The following is a 27,276-nucleotide window of genomic DNA, read 5'->3' as shown; positions in this document are numbered from 1 at the left end:
CCTTTGCAATATCAAACCATCTCTCTTCAGTAAACAGGGATGCATATTGAGTCTTTCTAGAATCCAAAATATTTCAGGGCGCCTGGGTGGTTCAGTTGGTTAAGTGTCTGACTTCAGCCCAGGTTTTGATTTCACAGTTCATGAGTTCGAGCCCCACGTCTGTGCTGACGGCTCAGAGCCTGGAGCCTGCTTTGGATTCTGTGTCTCCTACTCTCTCTCTGTCCCTCCCCATTCACGCTTTGTCTCTTTCTCTCTCAAAAATAAATAAACAGTAAAAAAAAATTTAGAATCCAAGGTTTTTCTAAGAACATTTAACATATAAATAAATACAGGAACAAAAGACTTACTCTACTATGGTCAGACTGAAAGAATGTAAATTCAGTAACATAAATACAATGATAATCAATCATAAGCCATTTGTTATCAATAGGCTAAAACAAAAATGTCATGAAAGGACAAAGGCAAACACATACTATGGAGAATGAGCAATAACCATCCCAGTCTTTCCAAAGCAGACCACTTTACACACCAACAGGCATTTAATTTTTATTTTAAACAGCATTTTTGCATGTGTTCTAGGATTACAAAAGTAATACATGGCTTATTGCAGAAAGCTTGGAAAACACAGAAAAGCAGAGATATGTATCTGCCTTATTTCTAGCACTATCTGCTAGCTGTCCTACACAGCTGCTGCTCCTCTCTTTATAAAACACACGCTTGTGTTTTTTATAGTATTTGAAGCATTCATTACTCTATGGACTGGCATTCCACTGGATTCTGTTGACACTGAGTACCGATCACCTGTGAGATTCCCAACTTCCTTGTCCTTCCTCTCCCTTCTCTGTCCCTTTAAGAAAGACCCATGTTGTGAACAACCTGAAAGCAGGGACCAAGTTTCATGCATACCTCTACCCCGAGCCCTTAGCATGCTAGCACGAGAATATTCCTTTTCTTTCTTTAATTCACTCACTGTTCTTTATCTAGTGTTGAAAAATAAGAAATGCGAAAGCATTACCTCTAGACTGACAAATTAATAGGCATCTTATGGCAAAAGGGATACTTTAAGGACATGAGCATAAAGGTAACCTGCAGTCTGGTTATGAGGAGAGAAATGACAGCCCTCATTTGTCAAGATGGGCTTCTCTGAAGGAGTAGTAGCTTCGGATGACTTTCTGACTTTTTTCTCCCCAAACAACATTTATTTACTGAGCACCTCCTGAGTATCTTTGAAGTCATGTGACAGTTACAAAGCTATACAAGATAAGGATCCTTCCTTCAGCAGCTTCAGTCTAAGGCAGGTAGGTAAAACCTTGCAAATGAGATAAAACATGCTAAGTGGCCTAAGGTTGTTAGAATTTTTTCAGAGATGTGAGCTGAACTCACATCTGATTGAGGGGACCAGGCATTGATCAGTCTTCGAGCAGGCATAAGTTATACACACACATACATATGTGTGTGTGTGTGTGTGTGTGTGTGTGCATGGCTAGGCAAGGGAGGAAATTCGAAGCAAAAGGAACAGACTGAGCAAAGGCAAAGGAGTATAAGAGACTAAGAAGTGTTTACGGAAGAGAGAGGAGCCAAATTTGGCTAAAGCAAAAAAGTAACAGAAGAAAAAGCTGGAAAGGAAGAGTGTGAACCCATGGCTGAGAGCCCAGAATAGCAAACTAGTTTGGACTCTATTCCCACTACAATTTGGAACTATTTAGTCATTCAGCAAATATTTCTTGATCATCTGCTACGTGCTAGGTGCTGTGATACATTCGGTGAGATACAAAAAGGAAAACAAGGCATGGCTTGCGGTACAAAAGCAAGGTGTCCCTGCTCTCACCACAGAGCTCCATGATAACCTTCTAGAAATGTAGTTCAAACTCAAAGTGGACTTATTAAGAGCAAAATGAAACTGGCCAAAAGACAAATTAATGATAAGGAATCTTTTTTGGTTACTTATTGCTGAGTAATAAACTATCCCAAAGATTAGTGGTTTAAAACAACAATGATTTGATTTGATTAACCTGCTTACGATTCTGCAATTTTGGATGGGCTTCATGGAGATAGCTCATCTCTTTGCCACGGGGTGTCAGCTGGGGTAGCTTGAACAACTGAGGTCTGGCTGGAACGGCCAACTTGTATCGTACATCTGGACCTCAGACTTCATTGTAGGTTGAGTTCCTCAGCTCTCCTCCACAAGGCATTGCATGTGGTTAGCTTGGTTTTCCTTCCAAAATGGTGGTCTCAGACATTCTTCTTTGTTTCTGGTAATCTGACTTCTTACATGGCAGCTGGCTTCACCCGGAGCACAAAAAAGGAAGCTCTTAAAAAGTAGCTTAAAATTGGCACGGTGGTATTTTCAGCATATTCTAATGGTTAAAGTGGGTCACAAAGTCAGCCCAGATTCAAGGGGAGAGGTCTACACAAGGGCATGAATATCAGGAGGCATGATTCTTTGGAGGCCACCAGAGTTACCAGTCTACCAGAAATCTTAAAGTCAATTCAACAGCATCTTCCACAATTTTAATCAGCTAACGGGCCTTAAGTACATAGATGTTTCTGCTCTACAGCACATAACCTGCCTGCCTCACTGTACCTCCACCTTTTTGCATGCTAGCAAAATGCAGTTCTCAAGCCACTATTGATCACTTAATCGAACTGCATCAGATTCTAAACGGACCTTGGAACATAGTTTCAAGCAGGCCAACATCTGGGAAGGGAGAGGGCTCTCAGCTCAGAACCATCCCTCCTGCTCCTGAGCCTGTGTCACTCCCAAGAGCTCCCCAGGTCATGTACCCCAGCTTCAAAATAGGAAGAAAGAAAACCCATTCGTGCTCCAACTCCCCCTTCCGCCATCTGCCATATCCTTGTCTCTCCTAGGAGACAACTCAGCCCTCATCAGTGTTACAAGGCCCTGTCTCTGGAGAGCTAGAGCAGAAGATTGAGTTCTTGGTTTTCTGAATGACATTAAGATCCCTCTACAGCCTTTATTACCCTCTTATGGTTTCCATTTCCCAGACTTGTCCAGTATGGTCTGAATGCCAAGTTCAGTGGTAATACCAGAATTTCTATAGGAGAAGCTTGGGAAGCAAACTGGTTGGACAGAAGGTCAGAGGGATGAAGAGATTTTTCCTGAAATTTTTACCAGAGCCATGTGATCCCTCATAGGACTAGAATTGGTCACCAAAATTGACCTAATTAGCCAAGAGGTGACAAATACAAATACATACTCAGATCACAAATTTAATTAATAAAAATGTGTACTTAGCACATATAAAAGCAAAGGTTAACTGAGTTAAATAGAGCAGCAGCTAGGCAGTTTTTTAATGTTTTTGTTTTGTTTTTTACATTTCTAACCATCTGTCAATTATTCCACACTGAAGCAGAATCACATTGTAATTAAATGTTCCAGAAGTCCATCCATACAGATTTGAATTCTGGCTCCATCCATTCACTGGGTCATCTTGGGCAAGCTACTTAATTTCCCCGTGCCTTAGTTTTCCCACCTATAAAATGAAGATAATAATAGTACTTTTCTCATAGGCTGTAAATAATACTTGCAAAGTGCTTAGTGTCCAATAAACATTCTCAGTAAATGTTCCTTATCATTCCATACATTACTATGGGTTTTTTTTAACCCTGTGCTTTATAGATATTTTTTTCTCTTTATTAATTCATGTTTGGAATGATCTAAAAGGCAATGACTGTTGAAGATTAGGAGAAGCTAAAGTTACCCTCTAAACCCCCTTCTTGGTCCCTTGGCTGACTTTAAATAGATCTTGCCAACAAAAGGTATCAATACCAAAGTGTCAATAGCAGATTTAAAAAAAAAAAATACTTCAAATAATATTCTCCTAAGCCTCAGAAATTAAAAATAACATTAAAAATAAAAGAGAGGTGACCGAGATGAACTTAAGAAGGAAAAGGCTGAGAAATAAGCACTGAATCTACACATACTTTAAATGTTTTAAACAAAGTGTGTACCTTCTCATCAAATTTGTATGGGGAGAAGATGATATATATAGAAGCAATTTAGAATTTGCTTGGGATATAATTATACAAGTCCATGCAACTGCCATCATCTGTTCTCCCAGCATCCTGTTTTCTATTACAAACACAAGAGGCAAGCAGAAGCATCCAGAAGAGTTAAAAGAGGGGGACTCTCGGCCCCCTGCAAGGTGCTCACTGGAACAATTTCCCTGCTGCTCTGTGTTTACAGAATCCTATTTGCATAGAGGAACTGCAGGAGCTCTGGATGATAGTGGCTCTGAAAGAAATCAGCAAAAGGGCACGTGAGGGATGGATTCAATACGCTTCCTTGACTCTAGAAGGTGTAGATAGTTGTCAAGCACAGAGCATGAGGACGATCAATCTTCAGATTCTCAGAGGTGGAGATCATTGCCTACTGATCTAAACTGGGAGTGCCAATAGATTTTGTGCACAATCCTCAGGGCATTTTGTCATTTACAGTGCATGATGGGTCAGTTACAATCGAAACATAATTGGCCTGAGTCATTTTATGGGGAGTGACTCCCTTGTGTGGCTGTCCACCTTCTGGGTTGACACCAGGAGGGCAGGGGCCTCTAGGAATTCTCTCCTACCCTCTTTCACTCACCAGCTGCCGGCAGAGTTTAGGGTTCCTTTGATCTGCTTCACTCTGGAAGCTGTATTCCTTTCTTTCTTTCAGATATGGAGAACAGGCTCGAAATGTTGTTTTGCAAGCCTGAGAAAAATAGTATTACCATCTTATTGTCAAAAACATTAGAGAGTTCTATAATCCAAGCAAGGAAGAGCATTGTACCCAATCTGTGGTCTGGGGGCTACTGAGGGTATAAAAGTAACTTCCAGAAGTTTCGAAGACATCAACCTCGTCTTGTTAACCAGGACATAGCACCCAGAACATGCCCGATCTCGTCTGCTCTCAGAAGCTAAGCAGGGTCGAGCCCGGTTAGTACTTGGATGGGAGACATCAACCTTAAAGGATTTTGCTTATAAGGTGGCCGTGTTTATAATTTGGGGCTGGTGGCGAGAGCATAACTTTATAGTTTACCACAGCCCTTATTATTGTCCCATCAAAAGTAGTTCTGATTCCTAAGTTTGATACCTCTCTCTCTGTCTCTGTCCCTCCCGTGTGCACTAACTTAAAGAAGACAAGTGTTCGATGGAAACTTTTGCTCTCAGTGGTTTTGAAATACTCCCCCACTTCAAAGCAGGCCTGCAGTTGATCCAACCTCGTTAGGATGTGTTTTCTCCAAGAATAAAACAAAAGCTCTACCGGGGACTGAGAAGCCAAAGGTGGGAAATCTATACCAGGCACAGTGAGAGAAGCTAACTGGCCTGAATTAATATCATTGTTATGTGGGCTACTGTCCCAGAGACTAGACCTGGGCCTCTCTGCCCCCACTCTCCATTAACCTGAGTTTATCTAGCATTGACACGTGCTGAGATTGGGTGGGTGGGAGAGGAGCTAATGGAAGATAACACTTTAAAAAAAAAAAAAAAGATTTTATTTTTAAGTAGTCTCTACACCCAATGTGGGGCTTGAACTCATGACCCTGAGATCAAGAGTTGCACACTCCACTCACTGAGCCAGCCAGGCACCCTGGAAACCAGCACTCTGGCTCAGAGAGAGATGACACCCTGAGTAGACGCCTTTCTCAGGATTCACAGGGACGCACTGGCACAAGCAAGTACAGCATAACTGAACTGGCGGGAACAGAGGGTCCAGCATCCCAACGGGGCGGCGCCACAGCCCCCTTGATGAATGGCACAGAGCTTTCATGCAGTTAGTTGGGGAATCCCAGACTTACCGTGGCCACCTGGGGATTTCTGTCCTGTAAATGTGTCAGGAGGGAATCTTGAGTCTGCTTAACCTGACTGGTGAAAAATTTCTTCCATTTCCGCCCAACAAAGTCTGCCAATTGCCCAAACAGGACAAAGGCTGAATATCTCAGGTTGTCATTCTCCTGTGGATCCCCAGTAAAGAAAACAACAAAATCCAAGTCATTGCCCAAATGCAAGGGCATCAGAAAACAACACAGCCATCAATCTTTGTTGCATGGTAGGAGGTGGGTCACCAGATCCAGTCTAAAGCGCTTAGCTGGCTGAGATGGGGGACAGAGGAGACAGGCTGAGTCTTCAGTGAACGTCTTCTCTAGCAGACAAGAAGACTAGAATGGGAGACCTCTGTGCTAATCCCAGCTCCCCAGCTCTTTTCTTTATTAGACAGTGTTTTGGAGATAGAATACATTTATACGGTTCAAAATTCAAAATAACCAAATAGTTATATATATATACATATATATATATATGTATATACATATACATATATAACTATATACATATATATATAACTATATACATATATATATGTAAGTCTCCTTCCTACCCCTTTCTGCCCGCCACTAATTTTCCTTCCCATGAATGAACAAAGCTATAAATTTTGTGTGTAGCCCTCCAGAAAATTAGGAAGAAACAGAATAAAATATATATTATGTAGTCCTTTCTCACGTTTTTACACAAATGGAAGCACACCATGCCACTGTTATGTACCTTGACTTTTAGCAAGGTTAAGTGTCTAATTCTGGATCTTGGCTCAGGTCAGGATCTCACGGTTTGTGAGTTTGAGCCCCGCGTCAGGCTTCTGTGCTGCCAGTGTGGAGCCTGCTTGGGGTTCTCTCTCTCTCCCTCTCTCTCTGCCCCTCCCCTGCTTGTGCACTCACTCTCTCACAAAATAAATAAGTGAACTTTAAAACAATTACAGCCAACTATCATCATCTCCATCCTCACCAGGTATTAAAAAAATGATTGCACGGCAAATGAGTCCTGGAAATTAAGATGACACCTCCAGAGAGATTTCGAGACATCTCCCTGCAGATATCTGTTTACATTCCAGGGAGGTAAAGTAGACACCTTCCTCTCCCCTCCCCAGAGATGACTGGTTCACATTCCAGAGCAAAGGTCTCTTCGTCTCTCTGTCTCTCTTAGCGGGAGGAGAGGCAAATGTGCCAGAAGCTCCTATATAAACTCCAGATTTTGTAATTTCAAGATTTTTCTTCCTCTCGTGGGGTGCAGGTTCATCTGGAGAATTCGGTGTGGGGAGCTCATGCATGGTGCTCTGTGAGTAAATAAAAGCTCTGTTTCCTGTTCTACAGATACTATCTTTCTGTTAGAGAGAGAGAGAGACAGAGACAGAGAGAGAGAGTGTACGTGTGTAACTGCAGTATCTCAGATCCAGACTACACAGTGTACTTTCTGCTTAACCTGCCTGGTCACCTGGCCATGAAGAGCACAGTTCCTGTGATCAGAGGGCCTGGTTTCATATCCACTTGCTGGCTCTGTGACTCTTGGGCAAGTTACCTAACCTCTCTGTGCTGTGCTTTCCTTATTTATACAGTGAAGATATTAACAGTGCCTACCTCACAGGGCTATTATCTGAGATAACCCACGAAAATTGCCTAGCCCCACGCCTGGCACACAGTCAGGGCTTGCTAAAGGCTGACTATGGTTATTGTCACATTCGCCAGAGAGCACCGAACGCACGTTGGCAATGCTATCACCATCCCCATCCTCATTGGACGTATATTCACTCCTCCATAAAAACAAAAACTCCTTAAGGGGTAGTGATGGAATGCTATTCTTTATACGTTTTCCATAACCCCCCGGTACATTACTAGGCTCGCAGTATGATTTCTTAATTAGTAAGTTAGTAATAGAGACCATGTTCTCTGAGCAACACAGCCAGGGCTCATGTTTCTAATCCCACTTCAACTTTAATAACCCAGAAATCTTCTGAATTGTCTCACTTACGTCATCTAGTAAAGTCCTGGCCTGGAGAGTGATGTCTATGAAGAAGGAGCCCAAACTTTTCCCCTGGATCTTGCCCAGGAGGATGGTCAGAGTCTTCATGCTCTCGTGGATGACGTCAGCACTCACAGGGTCATACAGGCCATGCACCAGCAGGTCTAGGACAATTTTCTTATATTTTTTCACCTGTTAACAAGGTGTGAAAAGCATTAATATTCTAGCAACTGAGGAATTGCTCCCAGTGAGTTGAAAAGCAATCCCACTTCTAATCTTCCAATAATCAAGGACCTGGACAAAGAGCATGGCTTTCTTCAGGAACTGCCACAACAACTCTTATTACTGTACAAATGCTTCCATCAACCTGACCCAAGAGCCAGCTCGGTCTTGGAAGAAGAATCGAAAGAGCAATCTGGAGCTTGGCCTCTGAGCAGATGAGGCCAGCGAGGGCACATCAAGGAGTATGGAAGGCTGGATGATCTAGGCATCCGGGGCGTAGTGGGTACTTTTATAGAAGATGAGACGGAATGGTCACGGAAGCTGATGGATACTGAAGGCAGAGGTGGGGATAACACCTTTTACCGAACAAGCGTAATTATTCAAAAATAAATCAAATTCACCCAAGAGGAGGACGTCCAGGTGTGTGTTAATCCCACCTGCAGTTCTGTTTCCCAAGGCTGATAATACTGAGGTGCAACGACTATCATATAACTGCAAATGAGTCACACCCTTGTACAATCTCCTTCCCTTGAGTGCGGAAGAAACCAGTGGCTTGTTTCCAGCCTACAGACTATGACAGTGGTGATGGGATATCATTCCCACGGTCACATTACATTACATGGGATTCCATCTTAGCCAGCATGAGTGCTAGAGGCTTTCCTGCCGGCCTTGAAGATGTAAGCTCACAGGCTGTGAGGGGACAGGTGTCAGAAAGGAATGCAGTCTGGCCCATCTTGACTGCAGCCTCGTGAGATCCTGAGCGGAGGACGCAGCTAAGCTGTGCCTAAAGTCCTGACCCAAGGAAACTGCAAGATGATGACCGCCAGGTGTGCGATGACCTGTCACCCAGCGGTAGAAAACCAGTACGTGAGGTGCCAGCGCTGGGGACTTCAGGCCGTCAGCCTGGCTGGGTGCCACCTTCCCCTCCTACCTTGTCAGGGGTCTCAGAGGCCATTGCTCCCAGGCCTCTCATTGCCATGTGACGCTTTTTAGCATTGGGGTCCTGGGCTCTTTCTGCCAAGATGAAAAACACGTTCTTCGGAGGCTCCTGCTTCTGGAGACTCACTGTCCAAGAGATCTGGGTAGTAAGTAAAAAATGTATTGATCTGGGGAGTGTTCAGAGTCATACCTATCCCAACCCCAAGCCCTCCCTCTAAAGAAAATTTCTGTGTTGCCTGCTCGATTCAGCTTTTCTTTGTCCACCCAAAGACACCTGATTTTTGCTGGAAATACGTTAGTGGCTCTACATAATGAAGAAAATGGATGGAAGAGGAAATAGGTAGAGAAAAATAATGCAGGGCTGGTGTTGAGGTAAGTTGGGTGGGGCTTATGGCAGGTGCCTGAGGACCACTGACGGTGTGCTAGAGCTCAGAAGAAAGGGGGCTTTAGACAGTTGATGTGAGCTGAGAACAGTGACCCTCCACAGGACAAGGAATGCTGTACGCTTCCAACTCAAAGGAGAGAGTTTCCCTGGCCCTTCTTTTCCCTCCAGCTCTTCCCCATTATTCTGCTCTACTTTGTAGCTGAACGCTTCGAAAAAGGTGTCTCTACTTGTTTTCTCCAATTCCTCTCTCCATTATCTCTTGAACCTTCTGGGATCAGGTTGATGGCCCCACTAATGTGGCTAAATCCAAGGGTTAACTCTCGGCACTCATCCTCCTCAACCTCTCAACAACACTTGACCTAGCTAGCAAAGCACATCTACAAACATTTCAGGGCACCTGAAGGAGGTCCCACCCCAGGATGCACGCATCTGAGCAATTAAGATTAGGAAAAGAAATGTATAAAGAATGCAAATTGGGGAACACTGTGCAGCTGACACAGGAACCTACTTCAAGGACTAAACTCTAACTGCAGGGCAAGAGATGGGTTACCTCTGTAGTGAACATATGCTTCCAGGAAGGCCCCAGTGTTCTAGGCTTCACACACATGTACTGGAGTCAGAACCAAGGACAATGCATGATCCAGACAAAATCCAAGAAAAAGCCACCTCCTCACTATCCTTAGTAGTGAGGGGCTAGAGGCTGGACCCATGGCTCTATTGGGTATCTGGTTGATTACCAAGTCTCATCACTATTTCTCAATATTCATTGCACTTTATTCTATATTTTTATTATTATTAAGTGTGCAGCAAGCTAAATTCTTCCCAGCTCATCTCGTTCTCCTGTAAACATTCTGTCTGAGTTATAAGAAGTGTCACCAAGCGTTTTTTTCAAAAGGAGCATCGGTGGAGCCTCCAGAACTAATGTAGACCAGGCAAGCACACTTTACAAAGTAACTGGTAGGGAGGAACCTCTGTTTATAACATTTGGTGACAGACCTTGGAAAAGAAAGACACCATTGACGTCCTTTTCTTCTTAGGCTGGGTGGTGGGGATCGGCAGGGGCTGGCCCAGGATTCTTCTTTGTGTTTGGTCCATGGGACTAAAAAAACAAAACAAACAAACAAAAAACCCACCAGAATTGTCATATGAGCCACAAACACTCCTCCGAGCCTTGTCCTCGACAGGCAATGTCATACAAAGCACTGTGCCGGGGTAAGGACACAAAGAAACAACATCCCTGAGGCTTGTCCTTGGGAACCAGTCCCCTTGGTGAGGAGATGGGACAGTCCTGTGGAAAGATAAAGAGCAGGAGGAAAGGCAGCAGAGGCATCAATGGGCTGTCCCCTGATTCCCATTCCATCCCAGAGCTTCCCTGTATCAGAATCCCCAAAGAGATGAAATAAAGACTCTGGATCCCATCCACACAAATCCTCACGAGTGGAAGTAAAAAGTAAACTTTTTTTTTACACAAAGTAAACTTTGTGTTTTTTAAAGTTTCCCACGAATGCATACTGGTACTGCATTTTAGAGGGCATCTTGATATCATCTCTTACAATTTTGAGACGCACATATCTTTCAGCGATCCTTGCATCCTACAGATAACACTGGTAGCTCAGATGCTCAAACGCATACATACAGGATAGGCACTACCTCTTTGTAACGAATGATCTTTGTAATGCAGTGTCCTTTAATAGTTGTAACTTACTATTTAATACAAGCAAGTTACACATAGATATTACAAGTATACAGCTACAGGATAATTACTACGCAGTCATTAAAAAGGATATTGGGTAAAACCACTAAAAAAAACTCAAAAAAAGAAAAATCTATATAGATGATATATGTTAATAAACATCCTTTTTCGGAAGGAAAAAAGGAATATTGGGCAGACCTACATATGCTAAAATGATCTCCAAAACATGCTATTGAGTGAAAGCTGGAAATCAGTATGCTACTGTTTGTGTAAAAAGAACAGAAAGGGAAATATATACATGCACACATATGCTTGCATATGTAAAGAGAACAGGGAAGAAAACCCAAGAAACTTTAACAAAAATTGTCTTTGGGGGTAGAAATCTGAGCAACCAGAGTAGGAAGAAGACTTGCTTATTCATACTTTTTTCTATATCTACAGTTTTTGTAATTTTACCATGGGTATATCTTATTTAAAATATACATTATAGGGGCATCTGGGTGGCTCAGTCAGTTGAGCGTCTGACTTCAGCTCAGGTCATGACCTCATGGTTCATGAGCTTGAGGCCCACATCAGCCTCACTGCTGTCAGCATGGAGCCTGTTTTGGATCCTCTGCCCCCCTCTCTCTTTGCTCCTCCCCCCACTCACATTTTCTCTCTCTCTCTCTCAAAAATAAACATTAAAAAAATAAAATATATATTATAAATAAATACAGCTCACAAAGTGATTCTGATCTACAGCCTGATTTGAGGTGCACTAGTATAAACAGTATAAACCAGTCTGAACTAGTATAAACCAGTGCTTCTCAGACTTTAATGTGCACTTGAGTCATGAGAGGATCTTGTTAAAATGCAGATTCGCTCAGTGAAGGTTTCAGATGCTGCCTTTCTTATAATCTCTTGGGCGGGGGCGCCATTGTTGCTGGTATGAGGACCACATTTTGAGGGCAAGGTGTAAAGTTAAGAGCCACAAGAGTCAAGAGAGGACTGTGGGCTGGAACAGCTGGTAGAGACCCTGCATGTCCGTGAACTTTAGAGAAGAGGCATTCAGCACACGGAATACAATCAATAATATCAATAAATAATACAATCAATAAATTGTCAAGTGACTGTGTTGCATACCTGAAACTAATATAACATTGTATGTTAATTATATTTCAATTAAAAAACAATATGGGGGGGGAGAGGGAATGGGGAAAATGGGTGATGGGCACTGAGGAGGGCACTTGTTGGGATGAGCACTGGGTGTTGTATCTAAGTGATGAATCATGGGTATCTACCCCTGAAGCCAAGAGCACACTGTATACACTGTATGTTAGCTAACCTGACGATAAATTATATTAAAAAATAAGCAAATAAATAAAAATTATATGTATTAATATATTAATAAATTAATAAAATAAATAATAAATAAAAATAACAAAATAAATTAATAAAATTTAATAAATTAATAAAAACAATAAATATAATAATAAAATAAAATTAATTAATAAAATATTTTATATATATATATATATATATATATGAGCCACCTGGGTGGCTCAGTCGGGTAAGTGTCCAACTCTTGATTTTGGCTCAGTTCATGATCTCACAGTTCATGAGATTGAGCCCCGCATCAGGTTCTGTGCTGACAGTGCAGAGCCTGCTTGGGATTCTCTCTCTCCCTCTCTCTCTGCCCCTTCCCCGCTCTCTCTCTTTCTCAAAATAAATAAATAAACTTAAAAAACCCAAATATAACAACAATCAATCTGGCAAAAAACACTTAATAAAGTTGGTTAACAAAGCCCAAAATTAACAGCAAAAAATACAAGGATAAAAATAAAGGAGACGCAGGAGCATATTTGACGCATTGGGATTCCAGTGGGGTTCCATGTAGCTAGTGTCCTGGTAGCAGCGGTAACAACAATTAAAATAGGAGAGTGTAAAAGAGAAGGCAACAGAAAGTAGTTAAAGGCCAGCTGTGTCCGGTTTTTGACTGCTAAAGCGATCAGTTTCAATTCTATTTTGTACCTAAGAGTGAACTGTTGATATTTTCTAAAAGAGGTAAAATCCATGTACCACGCAACTATTTTAACAATGTTGCACAACTACCACCTCTATCTGGTCCTAAAACTTTCTCATCACCCCAAAAAGAAAACCCCATACCCACGACAAAGTCACTCCCCATGCTGCCCTCACTACAGTCCCTGGCAATCATTTTTATGCCTTCTGTCCCTATGGATTGACCTATTCTGGGTATTTTATATAGAATCATACAATATTGTAACCTTTTGTGTCTAGCCTTTTCTTGGTATGATGTTTCTGAGGTTCAACCATGTAATAGCATTTATTGGTATGTCATTCCTTCTTATGTCTGGATAATATTCCATGACAGGCATACCTCATTTTATTACACTTTGCTTTACTGCAGTTCACAGATACTGTGTTTTCTATAAATTGAAGATTTGTGACAACCCTGTGTCAAGGAAGTCTAGTGGTGCCATTTTTCCAGTAGTATTTGTTCACTTCGTGTCTCTGTGTCACATTGGGTGACTCTTGCAATATTCCAAACGTTTTCATTATTATTATATTTCTTCTGATGATTTGTGATCAGTGATTATGACTTGCTGAAAACACAGATGACGGTTTCTTAGCAATAAAGTATCTTTTTAATTAACGTGTATATTTTGTTAGACATAATGCTATTGCACATTTAACAGACTATAGTATAGTGTAAGCATAATTTTTATATGCACTGGGAAAACAAAAATTCATTTGACTCACTTTATTGTATTATTCACTTTTATTGAGCGTTCTGGAACCTGACCCACAATATCTCCAAGGTAGGCCTAGATATGGATACACCACATTTGTTTATCCATTCATTTCATTGTTGATAGATACTTGGGTTATATTCACCTCCTAACTATTAAGAACAGCACTGCTGTCAACACTGGTGTGCTCCCAATTCCTTTGGGTCTATCCGTAAGAGTGGAATTGCTGAGTCATGTGGTAATTCAATGTTTAACTTTTTGAGGAATCCCCAAGTGGCTGCACCATTTTACATTTCTACCAGTGATGTGCATGGGTTCCAATTTCTCTACATCACCAGTTGTTATTTTCCAATAACAACCGATTGATTATCATCATCATCATCATCATTTCCATCCTAGTGCGTGTGAAGTGGCATGTCCATGTGGGTTTGGTTAGCACTTCCCTAGTGACTAATGGCATCGTTTTGTGCCCTTGTTGGTGATTTCAATATCTTTTCCAGAGAAATGTCTATTCAAATCTTTGCCTGTTTGTTAAATGGGCTGCTGGTTTTTGAGTTGTAGATTTATTGTTTTTTGTTTTTTGTTTTTTTTTTTGAGAGAGAGAGACAGAGTGTGTGGGGGAGGCACAGAGAGAGAGGGAGACACAGAATCCAAAGCAGGCTCCAGGCTCTGAGCTGCCCGACGTGAGACTCGAACCTATGAACCGTGAGATCATGACCTGAGCCAAAGTTGGACACTTACCCCACTGAGCCACCCAGGTGCCCCTAGATTTCTTAATATATTCTGGATCCTAGGCCCTCATCAAATATGCGATTTACAAATATTTTTTGCCACTCTGTAGGTTGTCTTTTCAAGTTCTTGACAATGTCTTTTGATGCACCATCGTTTTCAATTTTGACGAAGTCTAATTTATCTATTTTCATGGCTGTTGGCTGTTGTCACTCATGCTTTTAATGATCTGAGGATCCACTGCCAGATTCAAAGTCATGAAGACTTACCCCTGTTTTCTTCCAAGATTTTTGTAGTTTCAGCTCTTATATTTAGATTGTTGATCCATTTTGAGGCTATTTTTGTATAAGGTATGTGGTAGGAATCTAACTTCATCAGAACCATTGATTTTTGGTTTAAAAATTTTTTTGGTAGGAGAAATGATATTCAGGTGCTGCAGGGGTTCTTCAACCCTAGCTGCAATAAAATCACCTGAGGAACTTTTAATGTCCTAATGCACTGGCTGTACCAGAGACCAAGTCTGTCATCATCTCAGGCATCGGTAACTTTTAAAACTCACCGAGTAATTCCAATGGGCAGTCACTGAGCTAGCGTGACTAGTGACCAATCACCTTGGTTTGCCCTGCAATATTGTGATCTATAGTAAATATATACTTGGTCTTTGTCCCCATTCCTGGCACAGAGCTCCTAAAACCCTTAGACTTTCCTAAGTGGTCACAGTGATCGAGGCATCTTTTGTCATGTTAATGAGGCTACTTTCAGAAAGCCCTTTCTCACCAAAGGATAAAGCTGGTTGCCAGGGGAATTGGAGGGTTGGAAACTTCAGTCCCACCCCCTCTTTTTGGGAGGCCAGAGAGGCTGCAGATAGAATTCAACAACCAACTGCCAATGATTTAATCATGGTGCCAAGGTAAAATGAAGCCTCTACAAAAACCCAAAAGCATGGCGTTCAGAGAGCTTCTGGATTGTTGAACAAGTGGAGATTTGGGGACAGTGGCACGCTCAGAGGGGGCATAGAAGCTTTCCACCCTTGCCCCATACCTTACCCTCTGTATCTCCTATTGGCTTTTCCTGAGTTACATCCTTTTATAATAAACCGATGACTCAGTAAATAAAATGTTTCTCTTGAGTTTTGTGAGCCGTTCTAGCAAATTCATCAAACCCAAGGAGGGGAATGTGGGAACATCCAATATAGCTGGTTGGTCACAAGCACAGGTGACACCCCATACTTGCCATTAGCATCTAAAGTAAAGGGAGAGAGGACTGCCTTGTGGGGCTGAGCCCCTAACCTGTGGATGTGACAGGAGATAATGTCAGAATTGAATTGAATTCTAGGACAACTAGTCAGTATCTGCTGAGAATTGGAGAATTGATTGGCGGTATGGTAAAAATACACACTGATCCTGGCCCTGGGGGGTCCCCTGGGACATGGGATTTTAAATGCGAAGACCAGGAAAGTCCTGGGGAAACCTGGACATGTTGGCCACCCTATCTACTCTACTCGAGTTGCAAACTTATTTAAACACAGGTGGCTGACAAAACCCAGCCCTGTTAAACAGCTGTGCTTTGGAACATTTGACTCTGACCTAAAGCGCGCGAGGATTTGGTTTCTCCACTGTCTTTGCCCCTCCATCCCTGCTGGTTTCTGTAATGCTCTCTTGGTCAGAAGACACTGGAGAGATCCATGAAAACACGCCTTCATCTCCAGCCCCTAGTCTCTATTTCTTCTACATCTCTGGCCAGCAGACCTCCCCTCACTACTACAATGGGGATCTCAGATAAAAGCCCAGAAAAAAATCACCCCACCGATTAGCAATATCGTCTGTGTTTGAATAAAGGCATTCCCATAAGCTTTACGTGACATGAAGCCAGCGGTCCTCACACCTGAACATGCACTAGAATTGCCTGGAGAGCTTCTTAAAACAGAGTCCCAGACCTGATCCCCAGAGTTTTTGATTCTGTACATCTGAAGGATGACCCCAAATCTACATTTCTTTCTTTTTTTTTTTTTTTTAAGTTTATTTATTCTGAGAGAGAGAGAGAGAGAGAGCAGGAGCGGGGGAGGTGCGGAGAGAGAAAGATAATCCCAAGCAGGCTCCGTGCTGTCAGCGCACAGTTGGATACGGGGCTTAATCTCAAGGACTGTGGGATCGTGACCTGAACTGACATCGAGTCAGATGCTTAACCAACTGAGCCACTCAGGCATACCTCAAATCTACGTTTCTAACAAGCTCCCAGGTGATACTGGGATGCTACTGGCCTGGGGACCATACCTTGAAAACACTTCATTAAGAGAAAGAAACTAGAGTATTACTACGCCAGTCTTCTCCAGAATGAAAGGATTTAAAAATTCACACTGTGACAGAACATGCTTGGTTGCTCCCTTGGGTGGTTTTCTGCTCACAACCCGCTGTTGCACTAGAACCTGCCACTCTTTGGGTTGAATGCTCCCGATCAGAGTTGACGAGTGTCTGACCGTGGGTAGGCGGAGCTTAAAAGAAGCAAAGTTCCTCAAGCTGAGGGCTGCTCACTTTGGGGAGGGTGGGGGTTGTGGCACAAGCCTCATGATAAAGTGGCTGATGTCTCTGGTTCCGGGGCAGAAGAAATCATGCCTGAGGCTTCTCTCCACTGAGAGAGAATTCTCTTGTAGGATTAGCATAGCAAGTAAGTCTTTTAGCCGTCCAAAACATCTCCAGGCTTCAGAAGCCAAGCAGCCAGCCCTGTCACTTCTTTTTTTATATGTACATATTTTATTAAGAGACAGCACAAGCAAGGGAGGGGCAGAGAGAGAGGGAGACAGAGAATCTCAAGCAGAATCTCCATGCTATCGGCCCAGTGCCCGACATGGGGCTTGAACTCAGGAACCGTGAGATCATGACCTGAGCCGAAGTCAAGAGTCGGATGCTTACCCCACTGAGCCACGTGGGCACCCCCCTGTCACTTCTTAATAGGCACCTCTAGAGTTTAAGGTCACAGAAGGCTCTCAAGCAGTGCCAAGTTCATGAGTGTTGAGTGCTCTTCATGGCATATTCAGTATGTGGTTAGAAAAACACGCAGGACCCCACCTCTAGCTCACCACCTCTGCTAGCAAGCCCTGCCTACCTCCCTACCTCCCCATCATAAGGTAAAAACTGTGATGTAGCTCAAACTTGCATCTTGATCTCTGGTGCAGGAAAAGCAAAGTATTTCTCACAGTGTTGGCTGGGCCTCCGACGTTAGAGCCCCCTGCAGTGCTTGTTATAAACCCCAGGCCTAGCCCAGAATTACTGGACCAGAATCCCAGAGTGCGCAGGGCCTGAGCACTGCATTTTCTACGCTGTGTGACGGCACACACACTGGTATGTGTTCTCTACACAGAACATAAATGACTCCAGAGTTGGCATACTCACACATCAGGAGAGACCCCAGAAGTCAGAGGAGCAGCTGGGGCCAAGAGGGTAGAAGAGAGGGGAGAGTGTCGGTGACTCTGCAGAGAACAAGGCGTTGACTGCATATGTTCATGAAGCACACTGAATTTTTTTCACAATAGAATTAAAATCACCCTGAGCTGCACAGGCAATGATTCATACACGTTTCTTAAAAAGTTTCCTTAGAAAAGAAAACAAACATAAAAGTGACTTGGGGGTCCCCAAAATCCCCACCTGGAGCCCTGTGACTCTTGAGCCTACAGCTGCCGCTGCCCACGTACACTCCTTCCCATTTCCTTTCGACACTTAAGTCCTTTAGACCCAATCCAGTCAAACAAAAGAAAAATTTCCATCTGTTGCAAAACAGGGTCTCAGAGAGGAGCATTTTAAACAGACTATGAATAAACATATGTATATGGATTCAGAGATTTTTTTTTTTTACTGTTTATTTATTTTTGAAGGAGAGAGAGAGAGAGAGTGTCAGCAGGGGAGGGGCAGAAAGAGAGGCAGACACAGAATCCAAAGCAGGCTCCAGGCCCTGAGCTGTCAGCACGGAGCCGGACGCAGGGCTCCCACTCACGAACCCCGAGATCATGACCTGAGCTAAAGTCGTCTAGACGCCCAACTGACTGAGCCACCCAGGCACTCTGGATTCAGAGATTTCTTAGATTTCTGTTCTAACTCCATCTGCAAGCCCAGTCACCCCCACGCTTTGCTATGAGGAATTAGGGTTTTCTGGCGGGTTGCCCTGGTCAGCACAGGTGCCTAGACCAGTGGAACTGGGTCTGGGAGGCCACCTGGCCACTTTGAAGCCAATGGCATGGCTCTGCTTATAGTTTCATTCATCCCTGTGTGCATTCTTCAACCCACTCTTCTTCTTCCGGGAAGTCCTTCCTGAGCGTGCTAATGCCCTGTTCCCCTGGTTTTTGCCTTTTCTGAGACCCCGGAGCTTGTCTTTGTCACCATGTTGTGATTCCACCTGGTCTTCCGAAACAGACATGGATTTAGGGTGATGTAGAAAACTGCTTTGTGGGGCGCCTGGGTGGCTCAGTCGGTTGAGGGTCCAACTCTTGGTTTTGGCTCAGGTCGCGATCAGGTCTCGGTTCACGGGATTGAGCCCTGTGTTGGGTTCTGTACTGTTGAGGAACCTGCTTGGGATTCTCTCTCTCTCCCTCTTCCTCTGCCCCTTCCCCTTGCATGCTCTCTCTCCCTTTCAAAAATAAAGAAATAAACTCTAAAAACAAGAAAAAAGAAAAAAATTCCTTTGTGTTTTAGGTTGACTCCCAGATTCTGACTCAAAATATAAGGTTTATGGTCAATAATCCTTTAACTAGTGAAGTCAAAAGGTATATTATAAAGGCCAAAATTACAAAATACTTTGATCATTTCTGTAAAACAAGGGGAAGAAACTGGTAGATTTCTCCCAATCCTCCCAATACTGACCTTATTAATGATAATAATAATATTAATAGTTACCATTTATTGGGTACTGTGTATGCTGGGCATTATATTTAGCACTTTGTATACACTGCGGGAGATGCTGTTTCGGCGGACCTCTGCTGAGCCAACGTGCCAGGTTCCCTGTATTCTCCAGGCCCAACCAATGCTTGTGGCCCACGGTGTTTGCTCCTCACTTCTGTTCCACTAGCCCTTACAAGCTTACCAAAAACCAGTTTCTGACAGCTGTGCTTGTTATGGTAACCATGACAGTTAAGTGTTATAGACATCGATGAAATATGAATACAGAAAGAAAGGAAGTTGTTTCTATGAAAGCAAGATGGAATGTTTTGGAAAGATTCAACAACGGGAAAGCTGCCACTTAGAATCAGTGTGGACGGTAAACGTTTGCAAAGAGTCTTAGTGGAACAATTGGAATTTGAATCACTCTGCAGAAGGGACTTTACGTGTGTCTTCCCCCGGTGCCCTTAAGCTCTCATTCCACCGACAGAAACCAAAACCAGAATTCACAGAAGAAGCATTATGCGTGTGCCTTATGCAAGACAGCTCAAAACCCGCCAGCTAGTGGATCCATATTCAAAGAAAAGACCATAGCCCTACATTAAAGACGGGGAAATTCTATATTTTAAGGTAAGATATTTGAGACAAGCATCATCTTTTCTGAATCTTTGCTTCAATAGGCTTCTTCCATGAGCTCTTCAGTCCCAATCTTTCAAATAAGAGGCTTTTCCCGCATTTGATTTAATCTCCACGGTCATCTTGAGAAGTCGGCTTAGTTATGTCCACTTTAGAAAAGAGGGAAATGGAGCTTAGAGTCATGTAAACGACTCCTGTCAAATAGCTCGAGGTGGCAGAGTAGAGTCCCAGCACCACATCTGTACTACCCTTCACAGTGTGCTAAGCCTGTGTCCGGCTCCCAGGTGGCGACAGGTGTGCTCACCAGGCAAGGACACGCTGTGTCCACACTTCGGTTTGAAGCACCAATATCTCGTCTTCAGTCCCCTCCCTTCCTAAAACTCTTTGATGACTTGATATAATGATCTATAATCTATCTACTGGTCACAGCTGGATTGACATAGTTTGTGAAAAGAAAAAAAGATTGGCTTCATGGTCAGCGTTGCCCACTTCAGTTTTACAAAGAGAACAACTCCTCCAGATGCCAGGGACCCGAATGGCATTCCACAAAGGCCTGGGGAACCCTGATAGACCGCCTCCCGCGGCTGAGTCCCCGCCCCCCGCGCGCAGCGGGCCTTACCTGTGGCGGTCACGTGGTCAAGTGCAGCAGGTGCGGCTGGAGCGTGGGGTCCCGGGCTACTCCGATATCCGCTGTTTCGGGGAGGTGGGGGGGCCGCCAGCTGGGATGGCTCGGCTCAATTTTCCCAGCTCTGAATTCCTAACATAGAAGAAAGGAAATGGGACGGTGAAACAGATCTGTTCAGGATCACGGGTCGGCTACAGAGTGTTGGAAATTGAGAATTATAGGGAAAAAGGAAAGTTTAGATGATGGTATTGGGGTGGGGAAGGGAATTGTCCCCCGAATCCTGGCGAGATTGTTCCTAGTGGTTGCAAACATTACTTGTGTCCTTTACTTTCCCAAAGTGTGCTGAGGTGTCGTTCCCCCTTCCCCTTGCTGTGTTGTCCCCGTATTCTTCCCTCATTCCGAGTCTCACCCACACTTTGTAAAGAAAGGACTGCAATTCTGGGCTCTTCCCCTGCACCAAACCAAAGGGCTCTGCCCGAAGCGGTTTCCCCCGTGACGCCACCAGATGGCAGCATCACTCAATGGACGGGTTCCAGGCTGGGGACACAGCTGCAGGCCTTCCTTCCCTAATCCTGTTAGAGCCGCATTTAATCTAAGGATGGGACACTGTGTTCCAGGCCAAGCAGCTTCTTTGTGACTGATTGGTGCACCAACAGCTAGAGCTCTAACGCTGATGCCCCTCTCTGCTCAACAGACACCATCGGTCCTGAAAGGACCGATTTAAACTGTTGATTTGTTGGTAAAACAAACAAAACGAAAAACTGGGAATAATAGTACTTCCTCCTTCCCTGGACTTCCCAGAGATCTACTTATCAATAACTATTTATTGTCTGACCTTGTGTTTGGCAAGGTGGGGAATAGGTTCTAAAAGAAAAAAGTTACATTTTCAAAGCTCTAGGAGTTTATTGTTATGCTAATAAATGTTTATTGGATATTTCTCTGTGCCAAACATTGAGATAAATATTACACAGAATATCTCACTTGATTCTTACAACAAACCTAAGTACTTTTATTGTGACCCCCATATTAAGGATGGGGAAACTGAGGCACAGAGAGACGACCTTGCCAAATGTCATGCAATTAATTGGTGGCAGAGTTAGAGTTCAACTGCAGGCAGAGTTCAGACTCTTAGCCACCATGCAATGCAACGGGCAAGTTTGGGAAATCCAATTAGGACATATGCAGACGATATAACCAAAGAAGTACGTCAGAGTGGAAGGTTGAAAGAAAAAGCGGAGAGAAGGAAAAGTAATGCTCTTGAGAAAACAAGAATAATTAAGCTAACACAAAACCCTCTCTGGACTGGGCCCACTGCACACTCGTGGTGACCTCTGAGAATGCAGTTTCAACAGTGACAGAGAAGGCAAGCCAGACCACAGAGCTACGGGGCTATGTGGAAAGAGGAAATTGAGATGTCTTGCTGCAAAAGGAAGGCAGTAAATAGACTAGAAGAGACAGCAAGATCAAGCAAAGGCATTCCGGTTTTCTTGCGTGCTTTTTAGAGTAGAATTGAGCCTGGCTGTGTTTGAAAGCAGTTGCAAGGGAGACTTGGATCGTGCAAATGGCAGAAAGTGGAAGAGGAAGAGGCAAAAAAACAAAAACAAAAACAAAAACAGAACAAAACACGGGGCAGGGTAGTCCGGGGCACAGAGGAGGAGGGGGAGGAGGGAGAGAGATGCCCCCCTTTTGTCTGAAACTGGGAGGCAGCCGCAGGGTTGGAGATACATTAACACACACATGAGAAAGAGGAGCAAGTTTAATTCTTCCGAATTAGCCGTCGTCTTTTCTGTAAAACCAGAGTTCAGTTAGCTCCCAAAAGTGGGAATAAGACTTGGGAGGATGTTTTCTTATGCTGAACAAATCCATATAGTGCTTAGAATGACCAAAAAGCAGATAAAATTAAATCAGGCAACAGAGGCTGCTGGAGAAGGGAAATCCCTGCCAAATCTCACTGGGGCACCAGGACTGAATTACCCACTGCATGGGCAGGAACACAGCCGATACTATATACGACCCCTATGTTTAAAGTTTCTTTTGTATTCAGGTTTTAAAATATTTGACAGAGAAATAGCATCTTCCTCATTTGCCAAATGGGCAGAACCCAAACTCGTGCCCGGGAAACTTACTGACCCAACTCCAGCTGTGTTAAACACTTCCCACGAAGGGTATGGGCACAGCCAACGGCCCCACAGAGTTCCAGACACAGCACAAACTTGGGAAGCAGCGACATTAGGACACGGTGCCCAACAGGGCTAAGCTTCTCCTAATGTGGCCTTGGGTCACAGCACAATTCTTCTGGGAATTAGGGAGTTTCTTTGATAATTTGATTGCAACATATTGATACATTGACGACATGATGTCCTTCATGCACCATTATTTAATTTTATTGTTTGATGACCCTATTTTCATTCTTTTTTTTTTCTTTTTTTTTTTTTTTTTAATTTTTTTTTTCAACGTTTTTTATTTATTTTTGGGACAGAGAGAGACAGAGCATGAACGGGGGAGGGGCAGAGAGAGAGGGAGACACAGAATCGGAAACAGGCTCCAGGCTCCGAGCCATCAGCCCAGAGCCTGACGCGGGGCTCGAACTCACGGACCGCGAGATCGTGACCTGGCTGAAGTCGGACGCTTAACCGACTGCGCCACCCAGGCGCCCCGACCCTATTTTCATTCTTAATTAATATTTCCTTATATGCAAAAGTACATTATTGGGGCTGATGTAAGTAAAGAAATCAGAAAGGATAATTACTTAGTCTGCATTACTGATGAAAAGGGGAACAGGCAGAACTAAATCAATCATCAGTTCACTCTCCCTTCAGACTTGGGAAATTAGAACAAATAGTTACCGATCAAATGGCTTTTCTCCAGTGTGAGCATCACCAGAGGCCCCTCCTTCTGTGATGGAGCCTTGTCTCGGCAGGAAACTTACCTAAGAGGGAGGGTTTTCATTTCCTCCCTCTCATCTTCTTTTAAGAAATCCCTCTGGGTCAGGCCAAACCCTGTCTTGATTTTCACTTCCAAAAAGAAATAAAATCGGCTGCCTGCCCAGGCACAGATTGGGAATACCAACTTCTCATCCATTCATTGTTCATTCTCCACATGTTTATTGAGATCCTACTTTCCACAAGGCACAGTGCTCGCCAGGTGACAAAATACTCAGACTGTGCCAGAAGCCAGGAGAGAGAGGAGCAGAGACATGGTCTCATGTGCCCATAGAGAGGAGCTGACAAGGAGCATGGAGTCAAAGGACAGTCCATCAGGATATCCTTCGCAAAGGAAGGAGCATCTGTACCGGGACTTACCAGAAACAGAGTTCAGCAGAGGGAGACAGAGAAGAAAAGCATTCCAGGAGGCAGGTGCAGCACGGGTTTGGGAGCCCAGGTGGATGACCCAGATGCGAGAGGGAGCCTTGTGCTTCCCAGACTCTTCCAGAAGCCACCTGCAGCAATGGCAGAGCCCAGAGCCAGCTCTTCTCAAACCTCAGCACTGTGTGCTTCCCAGTCTACTACATCTCTGTCTTGTTTTCTCATAAAAGCCATGGTCTTTTTGTCCCACATCTTTGAATAAAGTAAATGCCAGAGGGAGAAGCACCGAGTTTATTCCTTGGCTTCAAATACCCTCCAGCCCAAGGAAGTGGGAGCCTCGCGATACCCAGGTGGGAGCCTCGCGATACCCAGGTGATACCCAGGCTCTCCAGCTGGACAGCTTCTAAGGACAGAACGTTGCTGTCAGTTATTTGCTCATCTAATTCACTGTCTGACTGTCCTGCCTTCTGTTTTCCTGACTTTATTACTTGACAGTCATTATCCGTGCCCCAGTGTAAGAATAAGTTAAAACTCCTCCATAAGTAGCCTGAGATGATCTCTGAAAATGGTTCTCTACTCTCTTGAACCTGAAAACCCTGACAAATCATGCAAATCAAGAGGTTAAAATCTCTGTGTTTACTTTGAGAACGTCCATGAAACAGCCCAATCAAAGGTATGTATATCTGAAAAACCACTGAGTCCCTGAAAGATGTCATTTTATAGAAGCAATGCATCCCACTCCATCATTACTATGGTGTGGGGCTCAGGCCAGAAAATGGGGTTAGACACAGGTCAGTGGCCCCAAAATCGTACTGCATGTGCTGAAAAATGCAGAGAGTAATGCTGAAGTTAAAGAGTTTAGATATTGATTCATCGGTCACTGAGCTCAGCCAGGTGAACAAGGCCCCAAAAATGTGCCTCTGGGTTTACAGAGCTCAGGGTCAGATTAACCCCCATATAAACTCCTCCTGCCATACTGGGATGATCCTTACTGAAAAAGAACAGATCATTGCACTGAAGAAACATCTTCCCAGAAGAAACTGGAAAAACTACAACAACAACAACAACAACAACTTATGGCCCATTCAGCATAAAATAAATGTCAACAAAGGTTTTTTTGTTTGTTGGCTTTTTTGAGAGAGAACAAATGAGTGAGGGGCAGAGAGAAAGAGGGAGAGAGAGAGAGAGAGAGAGAGAGAGAAGTGGGGCTCACCTGAAGCAGGGCTCGTGCTCTCCGAGGCAGGGCTTGAGCTCACCCAATGTGGGGCTCAAACTCACAAACTGTGAGATCACGACCTCAGCCAAAGTCAGACGTTTAACTGACTGAGCCACCCAGGCGCCCCTTTGCCAATGAAGGTTTTTTAAAAAGTTAAAGCTTAACACTTTTCCTATCTGAACATGAATTATGCCCACACCATCACTCATACCCCTACTTCCAAAAACTAATCATCAATGCCTATGAACATCTTTCAATCTAACTGGTTAAATCTATAGCAATCAATGAACTGTGTTGAACTACAGTGTTTAATAGAATCGGCTGAATGCAGAAAATGCTCTGTGCTGTCTTACCTGAGCTAGGCAGTGAGGAGAGCACTCATCCTGACAAGAGATGAATGTAACTGATCCCAGGAACATCGCTGTCCTTTAAAGGAGCCGGGGGCCGGCCAAACTGCATTTTGTCCTTGAAGATGAAACATAGAATGAATTACAGTTTTATCACAAAAGGGAAATACATAATAAGACCTTTGTCGGCTATCTACCCCTGATAATTGCTAGAGATACATTTCATGCGGTTTTGCAAACTTTGAAGACTCCCACATTAGTTTCCTATTTTACAGGGGCCCAGTGAGAAAGCTACATGCACTTTATTGTTGAAGACAATAGACAGCACTCTGGGAGTCCTGATCAACCTCACAGATTCGACCATGCGTCATTGGCCCTGCTTTTAACAGTCCAAAGCATTCTTATGCTGTTTGTCAGGTTGTCCCCTCAGTCCTAGGAGGGGGTCATTCTCCTGCCTCCTCGACAAGTAGGGAAACTGAGGGGCGGGCAGAGTGAGTGGGGGCTTGCCCAAAGTCTCAAAGCTAGCTGGTGGGACTGGCGTCGCCGTGTATGGCTTCCTCTCCTGCTTTGACCAGCCAGTAGTTCTGTAGATTCGCCTGATCATCTCTACAGGCCTTACTTCCTCCCATCCCTTTCTTCTCCACCCTCTCCCCCACCTTCCTTGTCTCCATTTTCTTTGTCACGGACATTGCTCAGTATATTCCTTCTTCTTAAACAGTCTTAAGACTGCCTTTCCTCTTCCTTCAATTTTACATTTAAGGCAGAATCCCACTGAGTGACAAATGTGTAAGCATTTTATGACACAATTTCAGGCACAATTTTACTAACAGAATAATACACCCGTGTCCAAAAGTGTCCACAAAATACGTGCTGTGCTTCTGTTATTAGAAATCCAGTCTATTGTTGGGACAGTTAACTCTTCCTTGAGGGATTGGAGAAGCTGTTGTAATAGGATGTCTTTTATACAGGCCATGACAGATGCACGCCCACCATCTATATTTAATCCCATAATCCCAGCCTCCATCACAGCTTACTGTGCCTTTCTTAATATTGCTCATTTAAGTCCTCCAGAAAAGAACAAGAGAAGATGGTTTTATCAACACGTATATGTTCAGGAATTAACTCTGCGGGCTCTAGGTCCTTGTTCCTTCAAGAGGCTATACATTGGATTGTCCCCAGAAAGGAAAAGGAAGTCGGTAACAAGCAAATCATCCAATCTTACCCACTGGGATTTTTTTTTTCTTTTTTTGCTAGCTTTTAAGTACACCTGTTCTCACTCTTTCTTATAATTTCAGGTAAATGAACCTTGACCATGGCTTAAAACAACGCAGCAAGTTTTTGATCTTAGAATCCACCACTATATCTGTCAAAACTGATCCCTTTGAGTACAACCATTTTGGAGAGAAAGTTGACAATATCTATCAAAAGTCTTTCTGCATATGCCCTTTGACATAGTACTTTTGTTGATGGTCATTTATACCGGGAGCTATGGTGATTTTGTGCAAATTAGAAAAAGGAACCCCTTCCTTAAGACATTTATGCTATCTGCCAGATATTTACTATTATTTGCAATAGCAAAATATTGTTGCAAATGTCCATCAGCAGGGAATAGGTTAAATAAATAAATTAGAGTACCTTTATACAATGGAATACTAGGGAGCATTATAAAAAGAACAGAGTAAACGTATGTATGCTGATACAAAGAAATGTTTGAGGTATACTATTAAGTGAAAAAAGTAAGGTACAGAGGAGAATATATTACAATTCAGTGTA

At 43.5% G+C, this 27,276-nt stretch overlaps 1 protein-coding gene across 2 annotated transcripts; it reads right to left on the bottom strand.

Moving 5' to 3' along the window:
• Positions 1-532: 532 nt before the first annotated feature.
• Positions 533-25,569, bottom strand: MRO (maestro). Of its 2 annotated transcripts, none has more exons than XM_049620012.1 (8): positions 25,510-25,569; positions 20,630-20,767; positions 10,331-10,433; positions 8,942-9,088; positions 7,798-7,980; positions 5,799-5,954; positions 4,604-4,711; positions 533-4,255 (listed from the first exon to the last, which is right to left on the bottom strand). In XM_049620012.1, the coding sequence occupies exons 3-8, from the start codon at positions 10,427-10,429 to the stop codon at positions 4,202-4,204; spliced, it is 747 nt and encodes a 248-aa protein (XP_049475969.1). In that variant the 5' UTR covers positions 10,430-10,433; positions 20,630-20,767; positions 25,510-25,569; the 3' UTR covers positions 533-4,201. The 2 variants fall into 2 exon arrangements, with proteins under 2 accessions (XP_049475969.1, XP_049475970.1); XM_049620013.1 differs by having other exon boundaries at positions 533-3,494.
• Positions 25,570-27,276: the final 1,707 nt, after the last annotated feature.

The sequence above is a fragment of the Panthera uncia genome (genome assembly GCF_023721935.1).
Source record: "Panthera uncia isolate 11264 chromosome D3 unlocalized genomic scaffold, Puncia_PCG_1.0 HiC_scaffold_8, whole genome shotgun sequence".
NCBI lineage: Eukaryota > Metazoa > Chordata > Mammalia > Carnivora > Felidae > Panthera > Panthera uncia.
The sequence above is the reverse complement of the archived record's forward strand: the minus strand, read 5'-3'. Positions and strand labels throughout refer to the sequence as shown.

What these genes read in the sequence shown, in the direction of transcription:
- MRO (XM_049620012.1), bottom strand. Translation starts at nt 10,429, where the DNA reads ATGGACCAAACACAAAGAAGAATCCTGGGCCAGCCCCTGCCGATCCCC. An exon ending in CCAGGACTTTACTAGATGAC is followed by an intron (nt 5,955 to 7,797) that starts GTAAGTGAGACA and finishes GGGGATCCACAG; the next exon opens with GAGAATGACAACCTGAGATA. An exon ending in CTAAACTCTGCCGGCAGCTG is followed by an intron (nt 4,256 to 4,603) that starts GTGAGTGAAAGA and finishes GATTTCTTTCAG; the next exon opens with AGCCACTATCATCCAGAGCT.